General features: G+C 39.7%; 1 protein-coding gene across 1 annotated transcript; it reads right to left on the minus strand.

The window, feature by feature from the left end:
* Positions 1-8,502: 8,502 nt before the first annotated feature.
* On the minus strand, positions 8,503-14,633 carry rpl28 (ribosomal protein L28). Its single transcript, XM_039762828.1, has 5 exons — positions 14,533-14,633; positions 12,846-12,936; positions 12,625-12,748; positions 11,140-11,258; positions 8,503-8,629 (listed from the first exon to the last, which is right to left on the minus strand). Exons 2-5 carry the CDS (start codon positions 12,924-12,926, stop codon positions 8,540-8,542), a joined length of 414 nt encoding a protein of 137 aa, XP_039618762.1. The 5' UTR covers positions 12,927-12,936; positions 14,533-14,633; the 3' UTR covers positions 8,503-8,539.
* Positions 14,634-14,661: the final 28 nt, after the last annotated feature.

Raw genomic sequence — 14,661 nt, forward strand, 5'->3', positions numbered from 1 at the left:
GTTGGGAAGATTCAGCCACCCCTCATTCACAAGACTGATTATTGCCAGTCAATCACCATTAAGATTCATTTTGTACTTGACATGTGAGACCCCTCGTGACACAGGCACCCCTGTACTTGACTGGCAGCTGGCTGTTCTGCATGTTCTCCCAGGTACATCATGTGTGACATTTGTCCTGGGACCCCCCACTTTATTCTCTGTTGTTATTTAATTGGGCACACTCAGTTGTACCCGGTGATGGGACGGACCTCTCTTATTGTTCACCAAATGAGACAATAAAACAGAAAGCCTGCTGATAGCAGAATAACGAATAATAATGGGAAGTACAGGCAGCATAGAAACAAATTACAATAATAATATTAATATAAGCATGTAGTCTATTTTAAGTAATAGACAACAAAATTATTGCAAAAATAATACTATAATAAAAATAATACACACACATACAATGGATATGAAAAGTCTACACAACCCTGGCAAAATGGCAGGCTTTGTGTGATAAAAAAGTAAAGCCAAGATAAATCTTCTCAGAATTTACTCCACCTTTACTGTAAAATTGCAAACTACACAAATCAGAAAGTGAAAAAAGGAAAAAATAAATCCTACACACCGCCTAAACTAATCCCTAATTAACTAATCTAAAACATAATCCCTTGGGATTAATAAAGTATCTACCTATCGAAACTAATGCTTAGTTGAAGCACCTTGTGATTGTATCAGTTTGGCACATCTGGACTTGGTGATTTTTGCCCACTCCTCCTTACTAAAAAATTCCAGATCTGTCCAATTCTGAGGGTGTCTCCTGTGCACAGCTCTCTTCAGGTCACCCCACAGGTCTGGGCTCTGGCTGGGACCCTTTGATGAAGACATTGCTTTGATGATTGTGATGTGTGCTTTGGGTCATTGTCATGGTGGAGTGGTGACTCTGAGGGTAGGGATCTGCACTGGCAATCTGAAGGTTGCTGGTTTAAATGCCAAAAGGGACTCTGCTCTGTTGGGCCCATGACCAAGGCCCTTAACCAACAATTGCTGAGCGCTTTGAGTAGTGAGAAAAGCGCTATATAAATGCAAAGAATTATTATTATTATGCTGAAAGGTGAAATTCCAATTCATCTTCAGCTTCCTAGCAGAAGCTTGAAAGTTTTGTGCCAAAATAGACTGCTACTTGGAGCTGTTCATGATTCCATCCACCTTGATTAAAGCCACAGTTTCATCTGAAGACAAACAGCCCCAAAGCATGATGCTGCCTCCACCATGCTTCACTGGGGGTCTCATGGTGTTCCACTGATGATGTGCTGTGTTATTTTGGCGTCAAACATAACTTTTGGAATTATGGACAAATATATAGTTCAACCTTGGTCTCATCAGACCATAATACATTTTTCTACATGATTGAGGGAGACTGCGTATACCAAGCCAGGCTTGAATGTTTTTCTTTGTGAGAAAAGGCGTTTGTCTTGCTACCCTGCCCCACAACCCAGACATACTGTATGAAGAATGTGACTGATTGCTGTCACATGTAGTGATCAACCAGTACTTGCCAAGAAATCCAGCAGCTCCTTTCATGTTGCTGTAGGCCTCTTGGTGGCCTTCCTGACCAGTTTTCTCATAAATCTTGGAGGGACGTCCTGATTTTGGTGAAGTCACGGTTGAGCCAGATTTTCTCCACTTGTTGATGTCTGTCTTCACTGTGCTCCATGGGATGTTTAATGCTTTGGATACTTTTTTTTACCCCTGTTTCTAATTGGTATCTTGGACCATGGCTTTTGGGGTGTGTTGCAACCAAGAGGATGAGAGAATAAATAATCCTACAGGAACATCCAAGCTTGATCTGAGCTCAATGAGAGGCACTTTAATTGATGTCAGGTGTTTGAGATGAGACTTGATGTGATTGGTTGATTCTGAGCGCAGCCCCATCCTTGATTATTTAAGGGTCTGCACACGAATGACAGCAGGTGTTTGTAGGATTTCGTTTTCTTTTTTCACTAAGCAGTTTCTGACTTGTTTTCAACTTTTGTGTAGTTTGCAACTTTACAGTAAAGGTGGAATAAGTTCTGAGAGGATTTATCTTGGTTTTCATGTTTTTATTACATAAGATCTGCCATTTTTGACAGGGGAGCACAGACTTTTTATATCCACTGTGTGTATCAACATACATACATATATATGGCAGAAATATTCAATGGAGAATTAAAGTAAGCCTAGACAAAATTAAAAAGTTAATTAATATTCAGAATTTCAAACAAATATTGGAAACAAACTGTACAATAATCCAGTATAATCAACTGAATGAAATCAACAACAGGTACACACGCATGTAAGCACCAAAACAAGTTTAGAAAAGTAGAAACAATAAAAGAAGAATATTAGGGGGCAGGGGCGGCACGGTGGCGCAGTGGTAGCGCTGCTGCCTCGCAGTTAGAAGACCCGGGTTCACTTCCCGGGTCCTCCCTGTGTGGAGTTTGCATGTTCTCCCCGTGTCTGCGTGGGTTTCCTCCCACAATCCAAAGACATGCAGGTGGATTGGCGTTTCTAAATTGGCCCAAGTGTGTGTTTGTGTGTGTCCTGCGGTGGGTTGGCACCCTGCCCAGGATTGGTTCCTGCCCTGTGTTGGCTGGGTTTGGCTCCAGCAGACCCCCGTGACCCTATTCGGATTCAGCGGGTTAGAAAATGGATGGATATTAGGGGGCTCCATGTCTACTTGTGTTGCTCCTTTTTTTTTTGCCTTCATGTCATTCACATTCCCTTTACTTTCGTTCGTTACTGTTGTTCTAATTTGTGGCCCTTAAGAAGGGGGCTTTGCCTTTGAAGCACGCCGGCCCCTCCTTGGACTTTTGACATCTAGCTGTGCACTTTTACACTTCACATGAATGAGTAAATGTGTGAACTTTCTACAACTGTCTTGTTTGATGGCCCCGTCATTTGAACTTCCTGAGGTGTATCTTCCTTGTTTCTTCAATTCATTTCTGTTCTTTCTTTTGTATTTCCATTTCTCTCGGTAGCTCTGCTCCCAGGCCAACCTCTCTCTCTCCCTTTCGATATTTTTGGTTTATATTTTCCTATTTTTTAATTTATTTAAGCCCATGTCTACCTGTTATTGACTTCACTCTATTTATTATATGGAGTTATTATTCTGTTACTGTGTTGCTATCTTTACTTACTTATGTCTGTTTATTTCTTATATTTTGTTGTAAATGAGACTTTTGCCGTTTCTTTGCTTAGTATGTTAATTTATATTCACTGAACATTTTTGTTTTCTGTGTTATATATGAATACTACATCTACATTTCTTTATTCCTTTAAATAGATTATGTGACTCTGCTTATTTACTGCCACTGATGTCTCTTTTGTGCCCAGTGTTGCCCAGATAAGCACCAGCCTCTATGACTTTGAATCAGAATATTAGAGGACGGAGGAAATGGAAGGATAAGAGAACGCATTAAAATAGCAGGCCATCGGGCATGATGACCTCTTAGTCACCAGGTGATGTCACCATGTCACTCGACTGGCCTGGGCTTCATTTCTGAAAGTGTCAATTGAACAATTCTAGTGGACCTCTACATCACCTTAACATCGGCTCATATTACACAACTTGCGGTTGGAGGGGAGGTCAAATTTAACGACTGCCATTGCTGATCTCATCACCCGTGGACGCCAACGTACACAATTGGATATCGCGGGCATTAACAAATGACACGTTTCTACGGAGACATCCAAGCATGACCAAAGTATCATGGGCTTGCAGAATGCTGCCAAACACCTCTGTGTGGATTCCCAGCCTGTACGCCTGCTCCCACTTCCTTTTGGCGGTGCCCCCTCTGTCCCATTTGCACCCACCTCTCGTGTGATTCCAGATGAAGTGCTTGAGCTCCCGGAGAGCCTCCGTTAGGTTTTCCACCTTGTTGTGCAGATGGCTGTTCTCCTGTCTCAGCATGCTGATCGTGTCCTGCAGTTCAAACCCAAAGTTCTGCTGAAGTAAAGTGAAAACAGCCAACAGGACAATGGTGGAGGTGGCAGCATGCATCCTGCTCAGCTGTTAGGTTTGTCTGCACACACAGGCTGGGGTGACGTTTCAGACCATCACCAGCTTAGTGACTGGGAGCAAACAGCCACCTCATACACGAATGGACTTTGACTTATGGCTGGAGGGAGTTGCTGCTCTAAATAGCTTTTCCAGATCGATTCTGCACATTAGATAACGGCAACATCCTTAATCACATAGGAAGCCTAAACAGCAAGTGAAATAAGCTTTGAATGTCGGGCAGTCGATGAATAATCACTCGTGTATCAAACTTATCACCACCCAACAGGACACTACCCGGCTCAAGCAGTCCACACACCATAGTAAGACAGGGCACACCTATTAACAGGTTGAGCTTGATAACCTTTGGTGCTGTTGGCATGGCGCACCCTCGCTACGGGACAGCAGCTAATCACGGCCCAAGGCTGAAGAAACAGGCCACAGCCTCAATGTCACCAGCTGAAAATCTGAGACATTTTTAAAAGGCTTATTGCACAATTTTTTTCCTTTCATGGATACGGTCATCCAAGCAGATCACAAGTGCAGTGGTGCCGATATAAAACAGCCATGCCTTGTGTTTTACTTTTTTTTTTTTTTAATAAAAATATATGTACTGTTAGGTCCCATCCTCTCCCAGTCACAGTCACTGAGAATCGAATGTCATTGTGGTCAGTGACCAACAGTGCTGCAAAGGGTTTAGGGAGCCCCTTTGTGATCTGATGTGGAGCCCCTTCTTCAGGAGAACCAACTAGTCGTGCAAACAGAGCGGCGGGTCCCGATCAGTGCCAGTGCAAACGGGTGTACAACAAATCAAGAGCAGCCAATTGGTGCAAACGCAGAGTGTCATGTCACGGGGAACAGCAGCCCCTGAAGACTACATGATCTGAAACTCCAAGGGTCATCCCAAGTACAGTATTAACTTTATATGCCTGTTTTCACCCCGGCTTTGCATTACTGAACTCAGTCTGGCTCTTCCTCTCATTTCTACATTCCTGCTCTTCACAGGTTATCAACACATTTGCTGACCCGGAGAGGAGAGGAGAGGAGTCCCATTTCTTTGAGTCAATTCTCTTCTGTACTTTTTTTGGCCTGTCCACTTTCTACAATAACTAGTATAAGCTGAACATTATGAGAAATACTTTGGTACAGAGGCAAACAAAGGTTTGGGCACCCTTGCTTACAATGTCTGTTAACTGTGAATAGTTCAGTTAGAAGAAGATGAACTGATCACCAAAAGGCATAAAGTTAAACATATTTCTTTTCAGCACTTTATGCAAGATCAGTGTGTTTTTGTCTTCTACAATTGTACAGTGAGAAAGGGAACTCCATGCAAAATTTTGGGCCCCCCAAAATATTTGAGATCTTATAACTTTTCCAAAGGCCTCAGACCTTAATTAGCTCATCAGGGCCATGGCTTGTTCACAGACATCATTTGGAAACCCCAGGAAATGCAAATTGCAAAGTTGTATAAATTCTCTAACTCCTCAATCCTTGTCCCAACAATCAGTAGCCATGAGCTCCTGCCTAGCACAGATGCACACAAAGCAAGAGAAGGCTATAAGAAGATTGCTGTTTCTGCAGTTTGTAATGTTAAGAAATGACAGTTAACAGGAACAATGGAGGTCAAGTTCAGGTCTGGAAGAGCAAGAAAACTTTTTGAAAGAACTGCTCACTGGATTGATTGAAAGGCAAATAAAAACCATTTGACAGCAAAAGACCTTCAAGAAGATTTAGTATAAAGGTGCTGGTCATAAAATTAGAATATCATGACAAAGTTGATTTATTTCAGTAATTCCATTCAAAAAGTGAAACTTGTATATTAGATACATTCATTACACACAGACTGATGTATTTCAAAGGTTTATTTCTTTTAATTTTGATGATTATAACTGACAACTAATGAAAGTCCCAAATTCAGTATCTCGGAAAATTAGAATATCAATTAAGACCAATGCAAAAAAAGGATTTTTAGAAATGTTGGCCAACTGAAAGGTATGAACATGAAAAGTATGAGCATGTACAGCACTCAATATTTAGTTAAGGCTCCTTTGGCCTGGATTACTGCAGCAATGTGGAGTGGCATGGAGTCGATCAGTCTGTGGCACTGCTCAGGTGTTACGAGAGCCCATGTTGCTCTGATAGTGGCTTTCAGCTCTTCTGAATTGCATCTTCCTCTTCACAATACCCCAGATTTTCTATGGGGTTAAGGTCAGGCGAGTTTGCTGGCCAATCAAGAACAGGGATACCATGGTCCTTAAACCAGGTACTGGTAGCTTTGGCACTGTGTGCAGGTGCCAGGTCCTGCTGGAAAATGAAATCTGCATCTCCATAAAGTTCGTCAGCAGCAGGAAGCAGGAAGTGCTCTAAAACTTCTTGGTAGACTGCTGCGTTGACCTTGGACCTCAGAAAACACTATGGACCAACACCAGCAGATGACATGGCACCCCAAACCATCACTGACTGTGGAAACTTTACACTGGACCTCAAGCAACGTGGATTCTGTGCCTCTCCTCTCTTCCTCCAGACTCTGGGAGCTTGATTTCCAAAGGAAATGCAAAATTTACTTTCATCAGAGAACAGAACTTTGGACCACTCAGCAGCAGTCCAGTCCCTTTTGTCTTCAGCCCAGGCGAGACGCTTCAGAAGCTGTCTCTTGTTCAAGAGTGGCGTGACACTAGGAATGTGACAGCTGAAAGCCATGTCTTGCATACGTCTGTGTGTGGTGGTTCTTGAAGCACTGACTCCAGCTGCAGTCCACTCTTTGTGAATCTCACCCACAGTTTTGTTTCACAATCCTCTCCAGGGTGCGGTTATCTCTATTGCTTGTAAACTTTTTTCTACCACATCTTGTCCTTCCCTTCGCCTCTCTATTAAAGTGCTTGGACACAGAGCTCTGTGAACAGCCAGCCTCTTTAGCAATGACCTTTTGTGTCTTGCCCTCCTTGTGCGAGGTGTCAATGGTCGTCTTTTGGACAACTGTCAAGTCAGCAGTCTTCCCCATGATTGTGTAGCCTACATAACTAGACTAAAAGACCATTTAAAGGCTTTTGCAGGTGTTTTGAGTTAATTAGCTGATTAGAGTGTGGCGCCAGGTGTCTTCAATATTGAACCTTTTCACAATATTCTAATTTTCCGAGATACTGAATTAGGGACTTTCATTAGTTGTCAGTTATAATCATCAAAATTAAAAGAAACAAACATTTGAAATACATCAGTCTGTGTGTAATGAATGAATCTAATATACAAGTTTCACTTTTTGAATGGAATTACTGAAATAAATCAACTTTGTCATGATATTCTGATTTTATGACCAGCACCTGTACTCTGAGTGGTACTGCACTATTCTACTGTGTAGTGATACCTAAACAAATATGACCAGGTAGTCAGTAGAAGAAAACCTGTCCTGCAACCTAACCATAAAATACAGCACCTCAAGTTTGCAAATGAACATCTAAACAACTGATGTATTTGGAGTCCTGTGGACTGATGAAGTCAAAACAGAACTTTCGGGCCTCATAACACAACGTATATTTGTAGAAGGGGTGCAGAATTCAAGAAAAAGAACAGCTCTCTAGCTATGAAGCATGGGGGTGGATCAATCGGGCTTTGGGCTTGTGTTGCAGCCAGTGGCACAGGAAGCATGTCGCTGGTAGAGGGAAGAATGGATTCAAATAAATACCAGCAAATACTGGAAGCAAACATCACACCATTTGTGTTGTTGGAAGTTAAAAAGAGAATGGGTCCTACAGTAAGATGATTCAAAACCAGCTTTAAAATCTACAATGGAATATCTCAAGAGGAGCAAGCCAACGGTTTTGCCATGGCCCTCACAGTCCCCTGACCTAAACATCATTGGAAATCTGTGGATACACTTCAAAAAAGCAGTGCGTGCAAGACGGACCAAGAATCTTACAAATTTTTTTTTTTTTTTTAAACAGATGAATGGCCAAAAATACCTCAAGTAAGAAATGAAAGACTCTTAGCTTGGCTACAAAAAGTGTTAAGCTATGATAATTGTCAAAGGGGGTGCCCAAAAGTTTTTTTGCATTTTTTAGTATTTTGTACAGGTAAATGAAATAAAAATGTAATCTTGTTTAAAATGTTAAAGAAATGTCATCTTTAACTTTGTATCTTTTGTTGTTCAGTTCACCTTCTGCTCACTATTCACGGTAACAGACATTTTAAGCAAGTGTGCCCAAACTTTTGCATGCCACTGTATGAGACAGATTGAGCACATACTGGGTTCAAAACCAGTTGGTCTTTACATTAGTAGATTAACCCAGTAAAGGATCTTTAAATTCAACTGCTTTAAAAACACCAAAATTAAGGTGGAAAACTGAAGCTTGGTGAACCCCACATACATCTGTCATTTTTTTAACCACAGCAGTCCTCATCTGTTTACTTTTACACTCTGCTAAAGATTACAGTTAAGGAGGTTTAAATATGCATACAGAAAAGGCATTAAAAAATTACCCAGCAAAACCATTTAACAAATCTTTATTGAAGCTTTACATTATTTTATGATGATTTGGCAGCCCTGGTGCGCTTCTTCTTCACAATGACAGGCTTCTGGCTCTTCAAGATGGCGCTAGCTCGACGCAGAGCAGCCTGGGATTAAAAACAAAAATTACTTTTAAGAAAAAACTTCTGCAACTAAAACAAATTTAGCTCAGGTCAAACCTGTGATCTTAAAAACTATTGCTGAATGTGCTGGACAACAGAAAGAAACAGATGACTCTTTTATTCTTGATGCCCCCAAAGTGTAGAAACATTCACTGGACAATCAGTTGTGTTATTTCTGTTTAGTATTCTTCTGAGTACAGACTAACAATTTTATAGCTAAAATACAAAAGTACACATTTTACTGAAAAATGACCATGTGCTCCTAATTCGTAATGAGGACATGCTTTCATTCTTGCCACAGATGGTTTATGCAGACTAATCTAATCTACAGGCCACTAAAATGATTCTAATGCTGCATTCCATTTACCTTGGAAATCTGATGTTGGAGCTGTGAATGATGTCACACCTGAGTTGACTGAATTCCAGTAAAACATTTGGAAAACCAATATGGACACATACAGGAAAGGTTTAGTTGTGCTGGCTCCATTGGAATAAAGAGCAGTTAATAACACCTTACATGGTCTTTTGCATATCCAAACATCCCGGCAGCATGTCCATGGATACAGGTTGGGCCGTACTGTGCGTATGACTGATTTAATGAGACACAAATAGACAGATGTGCTAACATACAGAACAATACTACTACTTTTGCTAAAGTTTGCAGAGCATGTTGCCATTTTAGATTGATATCCCGATTTGAATCCGTACTTTACTAACCAGCCACGTGTTTCCAAGTTGGAAATCTGACTTGAGGGGGCTTTCCTGTTGAAAACTGACAAACTTGGAACCGGCTTCCCACTTCAAATGGAAAAGAGCATAAACAATCTCACCTCCACTGTTCCAATTAAGCAGCAACAAAACACCACCAACTTCATCAACACTGAGGATCAACAATCCAAATCAAAATTCACTGCCATCATTTAGGCAATGAATTATTCGATCACACACCATACAATTTAGAAATCTAACTATATGCCCAAAATGATAAATGTGCAACCACACCAAAAGATATAGGGCTGTGAAAGTATTTGCCCCTTTTCTGATAACCTCTATTTTAGGATGAATGGCTTTAAATCTTGACTGAATGTTGTGTTAGCAGTCCAATTAAAAAACAGAAGTTGGTTGAGCAAAAACCTGCATCCACAGGGGGACCCCAGGACCGACACTGAGAACCACTGATCTAAGGAACTCTGTAAAAAGGGGATTCAAAACCAAAAGTCAAGGGATGGAGACAGATTATTTCAACCAAGAGAAAGATCATCAAGATCTTCTGAGCCCTTGCCTCAGGAAATTTATTTTTCTGCATGCTTCTGAACATGGCTACTTAAAGCATGTGCTAAACTAAGCAGATGAACAGAGAGCAGTTGACATGCAGACTACAAAATCATTCACTGTAACCTGGTTAAGAGTTTACATGGCCACATAACTGGGTTATCTGCATAAAAATAAATCTGTCTCTCTTAACCAGGTTTCTCAGAGACCAATAATCCATTTTCTCTAACTGGAATAAGGGTTTACAGTAACCGGGTTATTAAGACACATGTAAACGCGCAGAGTGATGCAAGTCCAATGCAGCATTCAAAAGGAAGAATTCTGCAGCTACAATAAAACATGGGGGTGGCTAGCGTGATGTTGGGGTGGGGGCGCTCTGCTGCCTCAGAACCTGGAAGACTTGACATTTTGGAAGACCACTGAATTCTGCACTTTTCCAGAATATCCTGTAATATGTTGTGATCAGATACTGGAGCATAATTGGGTTATGCAGCAGAACAATAACCCAAAAAACAAAGATAAAGTCTACAACTGAATAAGCTCAGAAGAAACAAAATTAAACTTTGAAGTGACCTAGTCAAAGTCCCAAGTTTTAACCCAACAGTGACATAGAGATGCACAGTCAGTACCCTAAACTAGCAGTTAATGCTAGCAGACATACCACTGGGGTAGGGATGGGGGTAATATGGCACTTAGGCAAAGAAGAGTGGGATAAAATTAATTGACATATGGAAAAATTGCTATCAAATTATAGGACATTTGTGATTTTTGGATGGCAATTACTTTTTCACATGCACTACAGGTATTGGATAACTTTTTCCCTTGAATAATGATTTAAAAACTATATGGTGCATTCATTTAGGTTCCCTTTCCTCAGCATTTCCTTTTGTCCAATGATTCAAAGCTATTCATGTTGTAAAATACACAAAAACAGGATACTAGGAAGAGGTGTATAAAATGTTTGCTTTACCAATTGACTTCTCTCCAAATGTACTTACTTTGATAGTGTGGGGTATGTATTTTAAGAAAAACAAGTCATTAAAACAAACTGAAACCATGCAAAGGTTTAAGTAAAAACAATGTGTCACTAACGAGAAACTGGGCAGATTCTCCAATCACAAGTTTCTACTGCACACATCAACAGACCTAGAAATCACACCCTTTAATATGGGTTCACCAAAAAACTGAAACTTGAGAAGTACAATTATAAAAATAATACATACCATCCGAAGGTCCTTCCTGTACTTGTTTTTACGAATTATGTGGCGAAGGCTGTTAAGTGTAGCCCTGGAGTTTTTATTAATAGTTATCTTCTCATAGGACGACACTGGCTTACGCTGACCTAAGTAAAAATAAAACATTCCATTTTTATACTTTAATTGCATTTCAATTAATTTCTACACAAACTAATCATCTATTAAAATGAATACAAAATGTAAGCATGACAGTGCTGTTTATATGCATAGTAATTTAGTAGTGGAGCACGTCTTGAGCTGTAATACTGACAAGTGCACAGCGCAAAATAGCTGGTGTTGTAGTTAGAACAAATATGAAATGGGATGAAGAAAACAAAATATGAAACTTGAATGAAATGTACTACAATTATTTAAACTTGTGCATTTCAGTTGTTTCTACCTTTAAAGTGAATCAAAGAAGATAGTCAGCCTAGCAAACACTAGAAGCCGACGGTTACAATAAGTTTATTAGTTGTTATAAATGGTTAACAAAAAAGGAAACGCTTTATGGATCTAATCATGTCTTGCTGAGCAGTAAACATTTGAAAATTAAACTAACATTTGCCCACATTCTGGCGGCTATTCGCTATACTAGTTAAGTTTGTGCAGATTCCATTATCCAACAAGATTTACAAAAAAGTTCATTTATATAAAAATAGGATAAATGAAAATAGTGTAAGAGGCAATTAAACTGCCTTGTAAATTCCTTTACTAAATGACCTGAAATAGACTTGACAAATTGCAATACCAATACACTGCACTCATGTTGTTTTGATACATTTAATTTTAGTGATTCAAACATCTCGTGGAAGCAATCTGCTAAAGTGTATAAACTGGAATTGTTAACTGCTTGAAGTTAAATTACGATAGGCAGGTGTCGGCCAAAGCCCCAAAATGTTCTAAAATTCCAACCCAAGCATAACATTAAGACACTCACTAAAAATACCAACAAAAAACAAACTGACATTTCCAAAAACCAGGCAAGTTCCCACAACAAGGTCAGTGGTTTTAAATAAAAACCTACAGTCATTTGTTTTAAGTGGGGAAAACCTTCACTAAGATAATAACATGTCCAACACATTAGGCGCCATGCACTGAAATGGAATCTATAAGTTTCTTAATGGTGAGGAAAACGGGTCAGGCTTTATATTGGTAACATGGACCTCCCAGAGCACTCTTTTAGGTATCATTAATGTAAAGTAGCAGCTAGCAGATAAGACAAAAGATTACACACACACACATATAAGGTTAACCAAAACCTGATTACCATTTTTATTTCTCCATACTTGAGTGTACAAGTCAGTTTAAGACCTACATCTTTCAAGATCACATTAAAACACCACTAATCCTATGACGGTATTTTATTCAACTTAAATTTAAAACTAAGCTTTCACTGTGGCTGCATGAGTTTTTATGAGTTCTGCACAAGAGAATATTGCATAATGAATACAAAAAATTCAACTTCACACTAACCTGCACGTTTCTTGAGAACAACAACAATTCCCTTTCCGTCAGCAGCAGGCTCAACACCAACAGTTTTTCTGTGTACAAGCCCATTGAAACGGAAGGAGTTTCTGGCTTTCAGGTTGTTGGGTTCCTAAAGGGTCAGGATGAAAGGCAAAAAGACAGGTCAATATCTTTAATGAATATGCAGGTCGTTCTGAAAGGCTCATTAGCATTTGGTAGAGACTTACGGTGCTATATGACTGTCCGTTCCTCTTGAGAAGGAAGCTGGACGAGTTCCGAATAATCATCCACTGTAGATGAGCAGACATTTTCAAACACCTAGAAGAAATTTAGAATTAGCATTTAAGACACATCATGTTTATTCTAGCTTGCTATAAACATATGGCCACAGTAAATTCTGCCAGATGACTTTAGAAAGAAGTATGTGCTAGGTGAATATTTTTGCTTACAACATTGTTACCCAGGTGTGTTCTTGGACAGAAAGATGAAGACACTCAGTAAAATTGAAGTTAACAGGATAAAGTAAAACACAATTTAAAATGGAGAGTAATTTAGAATAAATTATAAAATCATTAAAAATACACATTAACTGTACACTGACGAGGAGAGATGATCGCCAGTAAAATACAGCTGGCATTAGTATGGCAGGTCCTAATGACTCGCAATCTAAAACCCACTGCAATGAGTCGCTTAAAATGGGTTGTTCTGGTTTCAGGCGCAATGGGAAAGTAAACGATAGAGGAGTACCACAGACAGCAGAAAACAGCCATTAAGTTAATGAATTTCTCGCTAGACTGGACTCCCTGACTTTCATGGCCATTTTACTTCGAGGGAATGCACATTAGAAATTTCAACTAAGAAAATTCAAGTTTTGTTAACTTACTTCTGTATGACGTTAAATACAAGACATTTCCAAAAAGAATCTGTACTCAAAATGCCGTTATTTCTGAAAGGACTTCAGTAAGCTTCCAATAGCATACAGTGAAACATAATTGTAAGATTTTTGTCGATGTATGCAAACTATATAGACGCAATAGATGTTACACTTTGTTGAAATTTTCATTTTATTACAAGTCGTTAATGTGATTTTGTTTTATTTATTAGATGCAAAGGCACAACGTTTGATTCATACATTTACAGGTTTACTTTGACTGACGCCTTTATCCAAGAGAGGTTCAACATTTGAGACTCCATTGGTTTTATTTCTTTCGTTTTTCCAGTTGGAGCACAGGCAGGTGAAGTGACTTGCTCATGGTCACACAGCGTCAGAAGCAGAATTTGAAGGCCACAATCTTAACCACTATCTGCTAAAACTGACTCCCACCGCCCTCTGTTCATAAACATATTTGCACTGATCTGCTCGGTTTAAGCCATTATCCAAGGTAACTTGCTTAGGTTCTAAAACTCTTAACAGACTAATACATCTGCACCACATTTACATACATTTTACATTTACTAGTTTGGCCTTTATCCAAGGCGACAACATTTATAGAGCAATTGGTTACATTTCTTTTGGTATTCCAACTGGAGCACAGGCAGGTCAAGTGACTTGCTCATGATTACACAGTATAAAAGTATATCACAGTTTGTCATTAAAATGTCGTAATTTAAGATAGGAATCCATCAGCTTGGTTAGAGCTCCCCGGAATTCTCATGCCGACACAACGCGACATGCAAGGCACCGAAACGCGTAGAACCGCAGCACGAGCAAGGTGGCCGTGGTAAGTGAGCGAGGCCTGCAATAAAATACACTCGTGTAACTTTTCATCTAAAAAAACGGTTTTTGCTTGCAAGTTCAAAGAATATATTTTTTATACACAACTAATTCAAAAGCTGAAGCCGATACTAGCAGAAAAAAGCACCAATAAAACTACACGTTTATGAGAATTTTCAGCCAAACTACTAACACGTTACCTTCCTACAGGCGAAAAGAGAGACGAAGAGGCCGGAAGCCGGCGAAATACAACTTTATCACATATCACTCCGAGTGGAGAATTACTGGGAACGAAGCCGTAGTTTTTCAAATAAAATCATTCTGCTAGT

Source organism: Polypterus senegalus, chromosome 9, assembly GCF_016835505.1.
Source record: "Polypterus senegalus isolate Bchr_013 chromosome 9, ASM1683550v1, whole genome shotgun sequence".
In the NCBI taxonomy this organism is placed as follows: Eukaryota; Metazoa; Chordata; class Cladistia; order Polypteriformes; family Polypteridae; genus Polypterus; species Polypterus senegalus.

Excerpts from the sequence above, each read along its gene's own strand:
- rpl28 (XM_039762828.1), bottom strand. The coding sequence starts at position 12,926 with ATGTCTGCTCATCTACAGTGGATGATTATTCGGAACTCGTCCAGCTTC. Across the intron at positions 12,749-12,845 it reads ACGGACAGTCATATAGCACC|GAACCCAACAACCTGAAAGC; the intron begins GTAAGTCTCTAC and ends CTGACCCTTTAG. Across the intron at positions 11,259-12,624 it reads TGTTCTCAAGAAACGTGCAG|GTCAGCGTAAGCCAGTGTCG; the intron begins GTTAGTGTGAAG and ends ATTTTTACTTAG.